The sequence below is a fragment of the Phragmites australis genome, chromosome 8 (genome assembly GCF_958298935.1).
Source record: "Phragmites australis chromosome 8, lpPhrAust1.1, whole genome shotgun sequence".
Classification (NCBI taxonomy): domain Eukaryota; kingdom Viridiplantae; phylum Streptophyta; class Magnoliopsida; order Poales; family Poaceae; genus Phragmites; species Phragmites australis.
The window spans coordinates 2,070,485-2,088,082 of record NC_084928.1 but is presented as its reverse complement, the minus strand read 5'-3'; the positions used below and the strand labels follow the sequence as shown (position 1 = coordinate 2,088,082).

At 45.1% G+C, this 17,598-nt stretch overlaps 1 protein-coding gene across 1 annotated transcript; it reads left to right on the top strand.

Moving 5' to 3' along the window:
- Positions 1 to 4,517: 4,517 nt before the first annotated feature.
- Positions 4,518 to 17,566, top strand: LOC133926214 (putative cytochrome c oxidase subunit 5b-like). The gene is made up of 7 exons (XM_062372015.1): positions 4,518 to 4,650; positions 4,724 to 4,809; positions 11,036 to 11,049; positions 15,427 to 15,463; positions 16,819 to 16,885; positions 17,033 to 17,112; positions 17,243 to 17,566. The coding sequence occupies exons 1-7, from the start codon at positions 4,518 to 4,520 to the stop codon at positions 17,306 to 17,308; spliced, it is 483 nt and encodes a 160-aa protein (XP_062227999.1). The 3' UTR covers positions 17,309 to 17,566.
- The last annotated feature ends 32 nt before the right edge of the window (positions 17,567 to 17,598 follow it).

The following is a 17,598-nucleotide window of genomic DNA, read 5'->3' as shown; positions in this document are numbered from 1 at the left end:
ATATCTAAATAAGTTAAAAAAAGTAAATTAAGTAGTGATCTAAAACTAGTCATTATTATTCACTAGGAGTTGTACTTATTTTGTTCGAGTCCCCAGCACTAGTACTTACTTTTTGAATAAAAATGGCTACATAAATTCCTGGCATCTCGCCGTCTTGTTACATAGCTCAGGAGTTGTATTTCATTAAAAAAATCCTGACTAGCGTGATTCACGCAGGATCTGTCTCGCAAACAGGTACTTATTTATTTTTTAAAAAAAGCATTAGGTTCATTTTCCAATGTTGGATCAATAATTCACCGACGGTTGGATCAGACCAACTTGCTCAACTAGTGATCATATCCTCTCACAGGCCACAGCCAACCCTTGGTTATCGCCAGATAGCAAAGTACAAACCAAGTAACAGAAAAAAACAAAAGAAGAAAAAGATTCGGGTAAATGAGACTTGGCAAATCCATTTCACGCGGCAGCAAAAATGTGCAGACTCCACTTCCTGTAAAAATGAGCCTGATGATTGGAGTAGAAGTCACACAACAGATGTGAGTGGACGTACTGTAGCTGACACTGGGGTCTGATTTTTTTTGTTTGAAATCAATTTCTTTGGTCATTGATGATACTACTCCATCTTGATTGTAAATACATGTCGTTTTGAAAAACATTTGATCAAATTTATAAAACTTTAACTAACAATAGTTATTAAAATATTTAGTTAGAAAACCTTAAAACTATATACGTAGATTTGTCTTAATTTTTTTATAATATCATAAATTTAATATATTTTATAAACATATTTTGATAAAAAAATATTTGTTAAAGCTATGTATTAGAGGTCATGTTTTATCTAAAATAATATGTATTTATGATATGAGGGAATATAGTTTATCTACTAATGCAGATAAATATACGCGCTGTTGACGGCTACTCGGTATCGCGATGACTTCAGCTCCCGGTCCAACCCATGACTTCAGCTCCCGGTATAGGCCTACTCGGTATCGCGATGCAGATGCAGCCTGAGGCAAAAACAGATGAACTCACGGTGGGGATCGCAGAGGCGATGGTCGCAACAGCTGCTGCCTTCGCTCCTGCGAGGGTCGCCTCTGCAGGCAGACATGCATGCAAGCAAGCATCAGTGAAAAGCAGCTAAGGAAGAATGCATCAGCGGAAGATTAGATTCTACTACTAGTGAGTGTGTGCAGTGTAGCTGTATGCATGAATGTACCTCGCGAGCAGCGCTTGGCGAGGGCGAGCTTCTGGTCAAGCGACGCACGGGTCACAGTCGACATGCCGATCGATCTTGCAGTATCAACTGCGTGCTAGTGAGTAGAATGGGGCTGAATATATATGGATCGACGAGTGGCTAGCTAGCAGTGAGAGTCCGAGAACCGAGGGAGATGCAGAGATGGGATGGTGGAAGAAGAGGCAGGGGAGGCCGGGGATTTATAGGCAGCGAGCGTCAGGGACGCCAAACGATCGGCGGACGAGGAGAACCGGCGGGCCGGTCGCTGAGGAGGACGTGGTTTTCGGGCGAAACCCATGTGTCGTCGACTGGCCGGCCGGCGCGCAGCTGATAGCCCAGCCGGGTTGGGAATCTTGGGATAGGTGCGGTTCACCTCCTCCTCGATATGATCGATTGCACGCTTCACTCTTCCCTATCCACTCGCGGGATGCAGACAGACGGTGCCAGTGCTACTAGATTCACCGGCCCGAGCATCTGTGCGCTACTCTGGTTGGTAGGAACGGTGCTTGTATAGAGTGAGCGCTCGAGTCAGTCTGCGTTCGAGTTCGACCTCTCACCCAATATACATGGAGTGAGCGTGTACAAAACGATCTGGCTCGACATCATCTAAAAAAATTCACCAAAATTCACCGGCCCGGGGGAAACAAAAGGAATCTATGTTTGCTATGCACGAAACGGAGCCAGTAATTTGGGCGTTGGCGTACCTCCACATGCGCATGGAACTATGGAGATTCTACGAAATTACCGACTTGTTTTCGAAAGGCGAGATACCATACCAGACTCTTGCAAATGTGTTGGCTCACCTACGACAGTCAGTGACGGAGCGTGCTCCCGTCCATCAGCTGATACGAGGTCTTAGCCCCAAATTCTTTGTGCTCCGCACCATTCTACCGGTCCTCCCCTCTTTTCATATTAGAAAAATAATTTATATAGGTGGTTCGAAAATTTCAAGTGAAACACTTTTTTTAACTGTCTGTGAATTTTTTTTTACAAATCAGATTTATATAAACAATTTTTGAACCATCTATATAAATCATTTGTACAGATAATTTATTATTAAAACTGTTTGTACTAAGTTTTCTAAAAAAAAATCTAAATATATATTTTTCATACCCATACCAGTCCCCTATATTATTATATAGACACGGTCGTTAGTTACATGCTTTTTCACGTGAAATACCATGAGTGTATTTTTTAAAATCGATCCCGCTATCTCTAACCTGCGCATTCCTTATCGTCTCACGTGTCATTTATTATTGACCATTATATATATCTATATATAAAAAATATACGCTCATAACAAGTGATACACTATTTGTATAAATGGTTCTAAATTTAGAATCGTCTGTGCTAATTAGTGTAGACGGTTCTAAACTAGAACCATTTGTACTGTATATTTTTATACAGACGGTTCCAATTTAAAATCGTATGTACTATTAATATTAATAGTACATACGGTTTTAGTTTAGAATTACCTGTACTATTCTTTTTTATACAGACGGTTATAATTTAAAATAGTGTACTATTACTGTTAATATTATAGACGATTTTAAATTAGAACCGTTTGGATAAAAGGAAACAATACAGATGGTTACAAACTACAACCGCATGCATGTACTAATAGTATAGATGATTCTAGTTTAAAACCGTCTGTATTGTAGCATCCTGCTTCGTTATAACTGCTTATTATTATTTTTTCAGACGATTCTAGTTTGAAGCTATTCGTAGTACCTTTATACATATAGCTTCATAAGTGTGTTTGTACATAGTTGTTCTACTAAATGAATTCTATATTATATTAGTGACTCATACGGTCACGCGACATCCTAACACTTGAATAGGCCTCTCAGACTGGGTTCTCTCCCATCTCTGGCAACTTTGCTCTTCTCGCCACCAACATCCTAACACTTGAATAGGCCTCTCAGACTGGGTTCTCTCCCATCTCTGGCAACTTTGCTCTTCTCGCCACCAACAATGTTTCACCGGTGACTCCTCTTCATCACGCCGTGACAACACTGAGCGCTCCAGTCATGGCTTCGATCATGAGCGTGGCCGTGGCAATCACGATCATGGCCGTGACGGTCGCAATAGCAACTCCACCTCCACCTCCACCAACAGCGGCGCTTCCTCCAGCTACAATGGCAACCAGTACGGCAACTACAACGGGCCTCCTTCCCGCTGCACTTCGGCAACGCCCCATCGGTGCGCCGGCCGGCGGCTACAGGTGTCCCCGTGGACTGGCATGTTCTGAGTGCTCGGCAACCTTCTCTCACCGCCGGCCATGCCTAATGGCCATAAGAATAGGTCTTGTTAACAACATTTATCACGTCCGCATCCTAAAGAACGAAAGAAAACAAAAAATGATGATCACTTACACCATAAAGTTTAGACTGCCTTAGTCGCTTTTGATGAGTATTAATAATGCAAGTTACTTAGTTACTACTTATACGAATATGGTCAGAATCTATTTGCTAGAGCTTTTAGAGCAACTTTTCGGTTAGAATCGGGGGAGTTTTGCTAAATAGCAGCTTTTAGCTTCCTGAGCGGGATTCGTTGGAGTGATTCTCTGAAATAAACTAGAAGCTAAGAAGCTGGAAAAAAACAGCTTCTCTTGATTCACTTCCCACATATAATCACTTCCCACATATAATCACTTCCTCTATATATTTTTATTTTAGAGAATAACTAGATAATCACTTTCAGTCTCAGAATCACTTTCTCTAGATAATCACTTCCCACAGAAAATTTAAATCAGAGAGAGATCTACCGAACAGGCCTCAATCTAATGTGATGATAAAACTCGTAACATTTTTTCCAGTTAACTAGCTAATAAAATGGATAAAAGGTCCTTTTGAGACCTGTTGTATTTTGGCAAAACCATGTGCCACCCTTTAGTGGTATTTTGAGTCAAATACAAAACTTCTACATCAAACTTTCATATTAATCGGTCCACTTGTCTGTATAATTTTTCTAGATATTTCTAAACTCAGCCACAACATGCAAATTCTATTGCGTCGTATATTATTTGAGCTTTAAAAAGATATAGTGCAAACTGATTGCTTATGATTTACTGTTTCTTCGTAGTGCAAAAACCTGCACGTTTTTTATAGGATTTTTGTACACTTTTGACACTTTGTTGCAATTTGCAAAAATTTACACCCAAGTGGGCCCGAATTCGGTATGCCGGCAGCCGATAGGCCAAGTTGGCCGGAGCCTTTAGGAGGCACGCTACCTCTCCGTCTTCTCTATCGTCCGATCATGTCGCCTGCCTCCACCGGCCACCATGTGGAAGCGCGCCACCTCCCTCATCCTCTACCACCCCCGCTCCGCCCTTGGGCCCCGCTCTCCAGCGGTCTCTGTCGCCGCGGTGTCTAGCCTCCGCTGCACGCCGGCGCCTCTCTTCTTCTCCACTCTCGGCTACATCCCTTCCTGTTCCTCACAAGGTCAGGTCGTATCCCCGATTTGATATGAAGGCTGCGTTTTCTTCAAATGCGGCGGGGCCGAGGACGAGGGTGGAGGACGTGATGCCGATTGCCACGGGGCTCGAGCGTGAGGAGATCGAGGCCGAGCTTCAGGTCCCCCCGCATAGCCGCCTCGCCTCGGATTCATTTCTTGTTACTATGGGTTCTTTGCTAGTGAAAGGGTAAATTGTGTTAGATTTGGTTCGTTGTTTGTGACGTCTGATTTTTTGAAGCTCGACCCAGTTCCTCAGCCGCAGCCCAGCTCCCGGTCCAACCCATGACTTCAGCGCAGCCAGCCCATCTCCTCCTCTCTCTCGCTGACAGTCGGACCCCACTCGTCAACTTCAACCTCGCGCCAGCGTTGCGCCCGTGCTCGCAACTGCCACGCGTAGCTCGCCTGAATTTGCCAGTGCACGACCCCGTTTCCGTGCCCACGATATCCGCAATGGCTAGCACGTCTCTGTGCTTTAAGATGCGCTGCAGCCCCTGCAACTCCCCCACCTTACACTCCTTCTTTCATTCCCGAGCGCCATTGGTGCCATCGCCGAGCTCACCAAGCGTCGTCCGCCGCGTCCGAGCTCTCCCCTTCGCGCCCGAGACCACCGTCAGCTTCGCCGAAGCACGAGGGTCCCATTTCATCGCGTGTCGACGCCTCTTCGCCGCCGGAGCCACCGTTTCATCGAGCACCGGTAAGACCGGCCGCCAGCTCGTCATCGATAGCTCTAACCGAAGCACCCCTCAGCAAATTGACCTGTTTTCCGGCACCACATGTTCCCCAGGAAGCTTCCCCGGCCCTCGGTTTCGCTCCTTCGTCGCTGTAGCCATGTTTCTCCGAGCTCTGATCTCCGCCGCCGTCCTTCTCCGTCGTCGACCACCGCTGAGGCCCCGCTGACCATCGAGAACCCCCAGGTGAGACTCCCCGTCACCGTCTCGTTCGTTTGCGCCAAAAATCGTCGAGTTTGGTAGCATGTAGCGGTAGATCGAGCTTTGCCGGTGATGCTCCAACAAAACCTGTGGCGGTACCGCCGTCCGCTGGCCTCTATCGCCGCCCCTTCCTCCCCAAATGCCGAGAGCCGTAGGATCTTCCACCAACGGCTCTGATTAGATCAACCGAGCCGTACCCTTTCGGTACAAAAATAATTCTCTGAAATTAGGCAATTTTACATTTAGGCCCCCAAAACTTTTCTATTTTCAAAGATATGCCCCTGGTAGTGTTGTATTTTTACTTTTAGCCCCCTAAAATTTTAGTTAATTACAAATAGGTCCCTGAATTTTGCATATATGTCCCTAGAGATTTCTGTTTTTGCAATTTAGTCCCTGTAATTTTTCAGAAAAGCCCATGTAGAATAAAAGTATCACAACTTTTTCATACGAGCTCTGATTTAGATTCTTGCGCTCACACGATTGTAGCAATGTGTATTGTCCATTAGTAACCTTTTTAGAGTGCATTGCCTTTGTTTTGTGTCTTGTACTTAGCTATTGTATTTGTTTGCTTTCCGGTATGCGCAATTGCTTTAGGAGACGAGCAGTATGTCAGCTTGCAGGACCAGGCATTCAAGGATTTTGAGCAACTTACATTCGAAGGCAAGTATCCTTGACCACCTTCACACCATTGTAGGATAATGTAGCTTTTATTTTTCCTAGATGCGTGCTTCTTTAATATGGAATCCCATGGTTAGAGTTTTACTAGAATTTGTGTGACATTCCTTGTAGCCATTGAAGGGTTATGGAAAATAAATGGTAGCAGTGCTAGTGCTGTCATGGTTAGGGTAAATGTTAATCTTGACTAATGTTTATGTAACAGGAATTTGGGTATGGTAAACTTGTAGTAACATGGAATAGAGATCCCAACTGGATAGCTAGTTTGGGTGGAGCTGCACAGTCTGGTTGTGTTTGTTCTTGTGTGGGATCCTAAGAACCGGTTTGTGAAGCCTGTTACCCAGCATAACAGCACAACCACAAGGCCTATATAAGTACGGTCTGGTCAAATAATTAGTGGCCCTTCATGTTCTATACGCACCAGTGGACGGTTAAGTGGCACAAGAGGGGGCCTTTGCAGTGGATGGAATCCCTATTAACGGTGAAACCTTAGTGGGTGCATATAGATTTGGAGGCGCTTTGTAACGGCCTTGTAGTGAGACTCCGGCTCTACACCCTGGAACTGTAAAGCAAAACAGGAATCATGACTCGTGGGTAAAGTGTGCAAACTCTACAGAGTAATAAAACTGATTGATCAAGCTTTTCCTTGTCATAAAGCCTGCATGTCATGTTTTCCCTCACTTGCTGAGTATTCTATGTACTCACGCTTGCCTTCTCCCACCTTCAGGATGCTGCTCAGAAAGCGAAGTTTTTGAAGATGTTCCGGACGATGGTGATGAGTTCTAGGTGAAGGAAGACGTCGCTCTGAAGACCATGCCATAGGCTGGCGCTCCCCTGGACAACGCCTATGGATGGATGGAAGTCTTGCTGCCGCTGGAGGATTTCTTAGTATTTTCTTTTTAGACCTATGGGTCCTTTTGTAAGGAATATTTTTGTTAATTAATGACACAGTTATGTTGAAAACCAGGTGTGACAGATGTGGAATCAGAGCCGTGTTGACCGTAGGACGCAAGCCTAACGAGAAATGGTCGATATTAAGGACTTATCTCTGCTACAAAGAAAAAGGTTTCTGAAAAATCTTTTACTCCGCCAATGTTGTTTCTGCTCTCCCTCCTATTGCCTTTGTTTATAATTTTTTTGTAAAATGGTTACTGACTCCTCTCTCTTTCAAAATTTTAGACGGCCCGCAAAGCAAGTTGAAGGCTTCATCCCTGCGAGAGCTCCCTCAGAGGTCACTTGGGCTTTCCAGGCACCCGCGGAGTTTCATTCTTCCAGACTGCAGGCGGGGGAGTTACCTCGCAAGCTCTGGTCGATCCTCAAGGGCCTGGGCTATCAGGAGGCCCCGGTCTACAAGGGGGTCAGGACACCGCTCAATAACCACAGCTACTCCTGGATGGTGCTGGTAACCATCTACGAGAAGAAACCAGATGACGACGGGAGCAAGGTGCGCAGAATCCACTCAGTTGTCACTCTGAGAGACCTTCGCTGCTGGGATTGGCGACGCAGCTTGCCAGGATTGGTGACGCAGCTTGCCAGGCACTGTCAGTTCTCTATGCGGATTACCATGATGTCCTTTAGACTATGCCATACCACTTCTACCCACAGCGTGCGAGTGGCAGCTTGGAGATCACCTCTGCCCCCACCAACAGGGAGGGTGACGCCAGACTGGTAGAGCAGGTTTGCTTCACCGACACCTTGACACAGGAGCTAGACAGAGCCCCTCGACGAGCTACACGACATTCACCTACGGCTCGCCGAAGCTGAGGAGAGGGTTCACACCCTACAGGCGATGATGCCGGAGGATTCAAAAGAGGAGCCAGAGGAGAGGCCGGACCTAGAGTTGCCACGCTCTCCCTCCCGCAAGAGGCTCTGCCTTGAAGCTGCTCTACAAGTTGCACCACAGGACCCATCAGAGGGTGATGATAGTTTTTAAGTTAGCAGTTTCCCTAGTAGTAGTTAGCGTCGTTTAGAGTCATTTCTTGATGTAATGATTTGCTTGATTTCTATGCTGTGAACTCGGTGTTAGGATTGCTTTGTGTGTGTCGATGCAATGTCTTTTGCAGATGTATCTGTCCTCAATCAATGAATCAATTTTTGAGTCTTCGTTATTCTTCATCTGTCCTTACCCTATTCTCGTGCTCAATCTCATATTCTTGCAACCGCCAGATGGTGAACATGAGGAACATGAATGATGCTGGCGCCGACCGGAACAACATTGAAGGCAGTAACCCTAACGCTCACCCCCATGATGGCAACCAGGACACGTTTCCCTCTTGGAACAGGTGGACCAACCGGAACATGGTGGACCCAATGCAAATGATGGTCGTACAGACTCAGATCCTACAGGGATTGGCGCAGGCTGTGGTGAGACTTCAACAAACGCCTCCAACTTATCAGGCACCACCACCGCCACAGCAAATGCAGCCGCAGAACAAGTTAAAAGACTTTATGAGCACCAAGCCACCCACTTTTGCACAGGCAGTCGAGCCAATGGATGCTAATGATTGGCTCAAGACAATTGAAAGCAAGCTGCAGATTTTTCGGTGCACATGTAGTGAAAGAGTCCTCTTCGCTTCACACCAGCTCGTGGGACCAGCTTCAGATTGGTGGGTAGCATACACAGACGCCCATGATGACCCTCAAGAAATTACCTGGAGGGAATTCAAGGATAGTTTCCGTAAGCACCACGTGCTAGAAGGAGAGGTGAAGCTTAAACGGAGAGAGTTCCTGGGATTAAAGCAAGGTCCCATGTCAGTGCGTGAATACCTTACCAAGTTCACGCAGCTATCCTGTTATGCCCCCGAAGATGTGGACACGGATGAGAAGAAACAAGATTGATTTTTGGAAGGTTTGAACCCTGGACTTTAGTACTCTCTCTCAGCCAGTGAGTATTCAAGCTTCCAGATGCTTGTTGACAGAGCCTTCATTCTAGAGAAGAAGAAGCAGAATTTAGGAGAAGAGCGCAAGAGGATGATGCAAGGTTACTCCTCAGGCAGCAACACTCGTCCCCACTTCAACCCACCTCCCTCGGGACAGGTGTACCGCCAGGAAGGCCAGAACCAGCAACAGAGGGCACCCAACCAGGCTTCAGGAACCTTCAATCAGTCGAAGCAACAGTTCCAGTAGCAACAACGCTCCAACTACCAGGCCTCACACCCCGTGAACCAGAACCAACAACAGCAAGGTTGCACTGGCCAGTGAACCAGTACCATTGGCCCATGCTTCAACTGTGGAAACTTTGGGCACCTCGCCAATAAGTGGCCCAAAAAGCAGCGGGTTAAGCCAACAACTAGTAGTAGAATTGCCCCGAAGGTCAGCCACAGCAGCAGCCTCGTCAGAACTTTATAAGTGGGCGAGTCAACCACGTTGCAGCAGAGGATGCCCAAGACTCCCCAGATGTGGTACTTGATATGTTTCCCGCCAACTCTCACCCTGCTACAGTTTTATTCGCTTCCGGAGCAACACACTCTTTTGTTTCAACTAAGTTTGTAGAAAAGCATAATCTGCCGATAGCCGTAATGAAATGTCGATTGGTAGTTAGTTCTCTAGGAGGAGAAATGGAATTGAGATATGTATGCCCTAAGATAAGCCTTGCCATAGAAGGGGTAGAATTCCTTGCGAACCTTATCGTCTTGGAATCTAAAGGGATAGATATCATTCTGGAGATGGATTGGTTGACTAAAGTCAATGAGGTGATAGGATGTGCTACCAAGACAGTTCAATTGACACATACATGTGGAACCAAGGTGGAGTTCATGGCCACAACAAAATTAGGAGGGAATGTCAAGCTTAACCAAGCCATGGCAGTGGAAGAAGTCAGGATAGTCAACGAGTTTCCTGATGTCTTCCCTGAATAATTGCCAGGTATGCCACCAGACTGAGACATCAAGTTTGTTATTGAATTAGTACCTACCACTGCTCCTATATATAAGAGACCGTTCCGAATGGATGCCAATCAATTGGTAGAGCTCAAGGAGCAAATCCAAGAGCTATTAGATAAGAGGTTTATTCGTCCTAGCACCTCACCCTGGGGAGCCCCGGTTATCTTTGTGCCAAAGAAAGATGGAACTTAAAGAATGTGCATCGATTATCGGGCATTTAATGAGGTGACCATTAAGAATAAGTACCTCTTACCTTGCATTGAGGATTTGTTTGATCAGCTAAAAGGAGCATGTGTCTTTTCCAAGATTGATCTGCGGTTAGGATACCATCAGCTAAAGATTCGAGCATTGGACATCCCTAAAACCGCTTTTGTCACCCAATATGGTTTGTACGAGTTTACGGTGATGTCGTTTGGATTGACCAACGCCCCAGCATACTTCATGTATCCCATGAACAAGGTTTTCATAGATTATCTGGACAAGTTCGTGGTGGTGTTCATCGATGATATCTTGGTCTTCTCGAAGGACGAGGAAGAGCATGAGGAGCATTTGAGAATGGTCCTGCAGAGAATCAGTTATATGCCAAGATGAGTAAGTGTGAGTTTTGGTTGAAGGAAGTCTCCTTTTTAGGTCATATCATCTCAGCAAGAGGAGTATCCGTTGACCCTAGCAAAGTGAAGGAGGTCCTAAATTGGAAGCCACCGCAGACAGTTTTAGAGATTAAGAGTTTTCTGGGTTTGGCTGTATACTATCGTCGCTTTATAGAAGGCTTCTCCAAGATCGCCAAGACGATGGCGGAGTTATTGGAGAAAGGAAAAGAATTTAAGTGGACCCCTGCTCGGAAGGCCAGCTTCAACAAGCTAAAGAAGAGGTTAACTACCGCTCCAGTGCTAATTATGCCTGACACATAGAAGTCATTCTCGGTGTACTGTGATGCCTCGCGACAAAGGTTGGGATGTGTGCTAATGCAAGAAGGTCACGTGATAGCCTATGCTTCAAGGTAATTAAGGAAGCACGATGAGAATTACCCTACTCATGATTTGGAACTAGCTGTTGTTGTTCATGCACTCAAGATTTGGAGACACTACCTGATAGGGCAGAGATGCGAGATCTTCTCGGATCATAAAAGTCTGAAGTATATCTTCACTCAACCTGATCTCAACCTCAGACAGCGGAGATGACTGGAACTTATCAAGGATTACAATTTGGGAATCAACTATCATCCAGGAAAAGCAAATGTAGTGGCAGATGCCCTGAGCAGGAAGGCTTATATTAGTTTGATGACCCTACAGGAAAGACAGCCTGGACTATGTAACGAATTCGAAAAGCTTAACTTGGGCATTGTGTCCAATGCAGATGCAGTTGTAATAGAAGTGGATTCTACTCTAGAGCAGGATATACGAAAGGGCTAATAAGAAGACGAGAAAATTTTAGAGATCAAACAACTCATTAAAAAGGACAAGGCTCCAAGATTCACAGAAGATGAGCAAGGAGTGGTGTGGTATAAGAAAAGAATATGTATTCCGAATGTCAAATCCATTCGGGAGTCAATTTTAAGAGAAGCCTATGACTCAGCTTATTCCATTCATCCGGGAAGCACTAATATTTACTTGGATCTCAAAGATCAATATTAGTGGTACGGAATGAAACGTGAAGTAGCAGACTATGTGGCTCTGTGTGACACATGCCAGCGAGTTAAGGCTGAACACCAGAGACCAACCGGACTGCTTCAACCATTGAAGGTACCTGAATGAAAATGGGAAGAAATCGCCTGGATTTTATAGTGGGACTACCTCGAACCAATCCAGGTATGATTCTATATGCGTCGTAGTAGATCGGCTAACAAAGGTAGCTCACTTTATACCAGTCAAGGAGACGTATAAGGGACAAAAGCTCGTAGAATTGTACATGTCTAGGATTGTGTATCTGCATGGAGTACCCAAGAGGATAGTATCTGATCGAGATACCCAGTTCACATCACGTTTCTGGCAACGACTGCATGAGTCCACGGACACCAGGTTGAATTTTAGTTCAGCTTACCACCCGCAGACTGATGGACAGACGGAAAGAACCAATCAGATTCTAGAAGATATGCTGAGAGCATGTGCCTTAAAGAACAGAAATAGTTGGGATAAGAACCTCCCTTATGCAGAGTTCTCATATAACAATAGTTACCAAGGCAGCTTAAAGATGACCCCTTTTGAAGCACTATACGGAAGGAAGTGCAGAACCCCACTATTCTGGAATCAGATCAGAGAAAGCCAAGTGTTTGGCCCAGAAGTCTTAAGAGATGCAGAAAGACAAGTGCAGGAGATTTAGAACAACTTGCGGACCATGCATTCTAGGCAGAAGATTTATGCAGACAATCGACGTCGGGAGATGACCTTTGAAGTCGGAGACTTCATGTACCTCAAAGTATCCCCGATTAGAGGTCTTCGCAGATTCAAAGTCAAGGGTAAACTAGCACCCCGATACATTGGACCATTCCAGATACTGGAAAGGAGAGGGGGAAGTGGCTTATCAACTGAATTTACCATCACAGCTCTCCGATGTACACGATGTGTTTCATATCTCGCAATTGAAGAAATGACTGAGAGTTCCGGAAGAGCTGCTGCCAATGGAAGAGTTGAATATATAGGAGGATCTTTCATATTTGGAATACCCTGTCAGGATTCTTGAAATATCTGAATGTGTTACCCGAAACAAAATGGTCCGTATGTGTAAAGTACAGTGGAAGCATCACTCAAAAGCGGAAGCCACCTAGGAAAGAGAAGATGATCTAAAAGTAGAGTTTCCCAGCCTCTTTCCCGATCTTTTCGAATCTCGAGGACGAGATTCATCCTAAGGGGGGTAGGTTTGTGACGTCTGAATTTTTGCGGCTCGGCCCAGTTCCTCAGCTGCAACCCAGCTCCCAGTCCAACCCATGACTTCAGCGCAACCGGCCCATCTCCTCCTCTCTCTCACTGACAGCCGGACCCCACTCGTCAGCTTCAACATTGCGCCAGCTTGCCCGAATTTGCTGGTGCATGACCCCGTTTCCATGCCCACGATATCCACAACGGCCAGCACATCTCTGTGCTTTAAGATGCGCCACAGCCCCTGCAACTCCCCCACCCCGCACTCCCTCTTTCATTCCCGAGCACCATTGTTGCCATCGCCGAGCTCGCCGAGCGCCCTCCACCGCGTCCGAGCTCTCCCCTTCGAGCCCAAGACTGCCGTCAGCTTCGCTGAAGCACGAGGGTCCCATTTCGCCGCGTGTCGATGCCTCTCCGCCGCCAGAGCCACCGTTTCACCGAGCACCGGTAAGACCGCTGCCACCTCACCGTCGATAGCTCTAACCGAAGCACGCCGCAACAAATTGACCCCCTTTCCAGCACCACATGTTCCCTAGGAAGCTTCCCCGGTCCTCGGTTTCGCTCCTTCGTCGTTGTAGCCGTGTTTCTCCAAGCTCCGATCTTCGCCGCTGTTCTTCTCCGTCGTTGACCACCGCAGAGGCCCGCTGACCGTCGAGAACCCCCAGGTGAGACTCCCCGTCGCTGTCTCGTTTGTTTGCGCCAAAAATCATCGAGTTTGGTAGCCCGTAGCGGTAGATCAAGCTTCGCCGGTGATGCTCCTGCAAAACCCACAGTGGCACCGCCGTCCGTCGGCCCCTGTCACCACCCCTCCCTCACCAAACGCCGAGAGCCGTAGGATCTTCCACCAACGGCCCAAATTAGATCAACCGAGCCGTACTGTCCATTTAGCCGTACGAGCTCCAACTTAGGCGATTCTTACGCTCACACGATCGTAGCAGCGTGTATTATCCATTAGTAACCTTTTTAGAGTGCTTTGCCTTTGTTTTGTATGCTGTACTTAGCTGTTGTGTTTATTTGCTTTTCGGTGTGCGCAATTGCTTTAGGAGATGAGCAGTGTGTCAGCTTGCAGGATCAGGCATTCGAGGATTTTGAGCAACCTGCATTCGAAGGCAAGTGTCATTGACCACCTTGATACCATTGTAGGATAATGTAGCTTTTATTTTTCCAAAATGCATGCTTGTTTAATATGGAATCCCATGGTTAAGATTTTACTAGAATTTGTGTGACATTCCTTGTTGCCATTGAAGGGTCATGGGAAATAAATGGTAGCTGTGCTAGTGCTGTCATGGTTGGGGTAAATATTAATATTAACTAATGTTTATGTAACAAGAAATTAGGTATTGTAATCTTGCAGTAACATGGTATAGGAATCCCAACTGGATGGCTAGTTTGAGGTGGAGCTACACAGCAGGGTTGTGTTTGTTCCTCTGTGGGATCCTAAGGACCGGTTTGTGAAGTCTGTTACCCGGCATAACAGCACAATCACAAGGCTTATATGAGTACGGCTTGGCCAAATAATTAGTTGTCATTCATGTTCTGTACACACCAGTGGATGGTTAAGTGGCACAAGAGGGGGCCTCTGCAGTGGATGTAATCCTTGTTAGCGGTGAAACTTTAGTGGGTGCGTATAGATTTGGAAGCGCTTTGTAACGACCTTGTAGTGAGACCCCGACTCTACACCCCAGAAGTGTAAAACAAAACGGGAATCACGACTCGTGGGTAAAGTGTGCAAACTCTACAGAGTAACAAAACTGATCGATCGGCCGTGCTCACGGTTAAGAGCGGGCTTGGACTTCTTCATAATTAGTGGGGATCCCGAATGGTTGGTTTGGATAGTCGGGTGGTGGAGCCACCGATGAGTCGGTAGCCAGATATGGGATATCTGGTGAGTTTGGTAGTCGAATGGAATCCGATGAATTATTTCCTTTATTGTTGGAGTCATAACCTAGTAAGTAGGTTGCTATGTCTTTTGAGTCCTAGTTTGGTTTGGCATAATTGCCGTTATCCCGAGTCAAGTTTTTCGTTGTCATAAAGACTGCATGTCATGTTTTTCCTCACTTGCTGAGTACTTTATGTACTCACGCTTGTCTTCTCCCAACTTCTGGATGCTGCTCAGAAGGCAAAGTTTTCGAAGACCTTTCGAACGATGGTGCTGAGTTCTAAGTGAAGGAAGACGTCGCTCTGAAGACCATATCATAGCCTGGAGCTCCCCCGGACAACGCCTGTGGATGGATGGAAGTCTTGCTGCCGCTGAAGGATTTCTTAGCGTTTTCTTTTTAGACCTGTGGGTCCTTTTATAAGAAATATTTTTGTTAATTAATAACACAATTATATTATCACTGATGATGTCACTGCATATATAAAAACTTGATCTTGGCATATATGTGAAATATATCTGATTTGTTCTCACCTGTCGGGCCCTTTGGCACCAAGGTGAGCGCTTTCCATTTGATAATACATTTTGTTTCATTGATTGATTTGGATGGAGTCTGTGAGTGTGTACTGCAATGGCAATGTGTAGTCATCAGACTATGGCTATGGATGCGACGTGCTCATTTAGAGTAATATGTTGTCTGCGTATATGAAATTATCTGTTGAACATAAGCTGTGAAATTGGTGAAGAGATAGAGGGTAGTTTGGATGTTGGGAAAACAGCACACTGTGCCAATCTTTAGATGAATGTGAATTCCGACATTAGTTCTTTTCCTTGCACTATGTAAGTTTTATGCCAAATTGCCAATAGCTACAGGGCCAAAGAATCATTGAGACAAATTCAGTCTAGCTTAGACAATCAAGTTTGTGTTCATATTACTTGGTGTTGGGTTGGCAACAGAGACCTGTTGGCTGAGCCCCAACTTGTGTTCTTCAGTGCCAATTTATTAGCCTATTCTTTTGCTTCAACTTTCTGTGCTCCAAAAAATTTCTAGTTCGTGGCCATTCTTTATGTGGTACATAGTATTTGCTCAACACTATTTTATCACATGTGCTTTCTTAAAAGGAGGTTGTATTCCTTTTGAATTCGCACAGTAGTAGATCTGTTTTGTTAGCATCTCAAAGCAACGTTTTAGGTCTGTTGTAGCATACAGAATTTTCAATCATTAGTTATGTGTATTGAATCATGGATTCTCGCAGGAAACTTGATTTTGCTGTTTGATTGAGTTTTCTTTTGATTCTTGTTCTGTTTTGTCTTTTTTTTGTTGCTTCGCAATTCCATGTCAATAATTTCTTTTACATATTTTCGTAGAGACATAGTTTATTTGAAAACTCTATGGCTTCAGATTATGATATATTTATTTTAGTGTGTTCCCTGCCAATGTGAACATTGCTATTATGAGGAATTGTGGTTGAACAACCTTTGGTATTGACCTCTTCTTTTTTTGGGTGGTGTTGACCTTTTCATTCTGGCCTACTCAATAAAAGTCAATTTGATCTTGAAGTTGAATTTGTCAGATGGTTCTCCACCAAATGTCCGAGGCAAGTTACCCTCAATTTGGACAGCGTGTTCTGGACGGTCCTGTATATTATTGTTTGTACAACTGATACGTTTTTTTTCTGATGACTTTGTCCTTTGAGTTGGGGAACTGGGGATTCGGTAACTTGTCAGCCCTCTTAATGGTCATTAGTTCCATTTGGTTTTGGGTTTTTGATGAACCACTTTGTGGAGTACTATGTTTAATTGGATTTTGCTTATCTACACGGCTATACGTGTACCTTTTGCAACATTTTTCAGTTAGCTTCATTTCACTGTTATGTGGTCCAACTGAACCAATATCTTGTTCCATCCATAGGATTCCCCTGCTGTGATTCGGTCATACTACAACAAACGGATTGTTGGTTGCCCTGGCGGTGAAGGAGGTAAGCTGCTGTGATTGCTAAATCACCTCTTTGTCATTAAAAGAGGCTTCTAAAATTCAGATTCTTCTCTGCGCCTTATCTAGGAACATTCATTAACCCATCATCTATCTGATTGGCTTAAATTGCAAACGTTATTGGCTTTTGCAGAAGATGAGCATGATGTTGTGTGGTTTTGGTTGGAGAAGGGCAAACCACATGAATGCCCAGTCTGTACCCAATATTTCATGGTATGTTGATTACTTTCGACATAAGGTGATTGCATTCCAAGAGCAATTTTTGGCATGGGATGATGTATTCTATGTGATGTATGCTCTCTCATGTTCACTGAGCTACAAGCTTCCATCTTTATTTCCACAGCTTCATGTGATTGGAGAAGGAGGATCCCCTGATGGACATGATGATGATGACCACCACCATCATTAAGGTTCAAGAAGGCATATCTAGTAACAAAATGTGGTGCCAATATCATTTTTCCGCAATGTTGTCAGCATTTGCCCTTATAGAGTTCAGTAGACCATGTCAACCTGTTTGCCCTATGGCTCGGAACATAACATGGTTTTGTTACAGGCTTTTCAGAAAATCGGCTATACAAATAATGGGATTCATTACACAATTATGTACTTTCTGTATTCAACACACGTTTTGTTGAATCAAGATTCAAAACATACTTATTTCTCTGGATGATTCTATGTTCCCCAGGGTGTTCGCCAAAT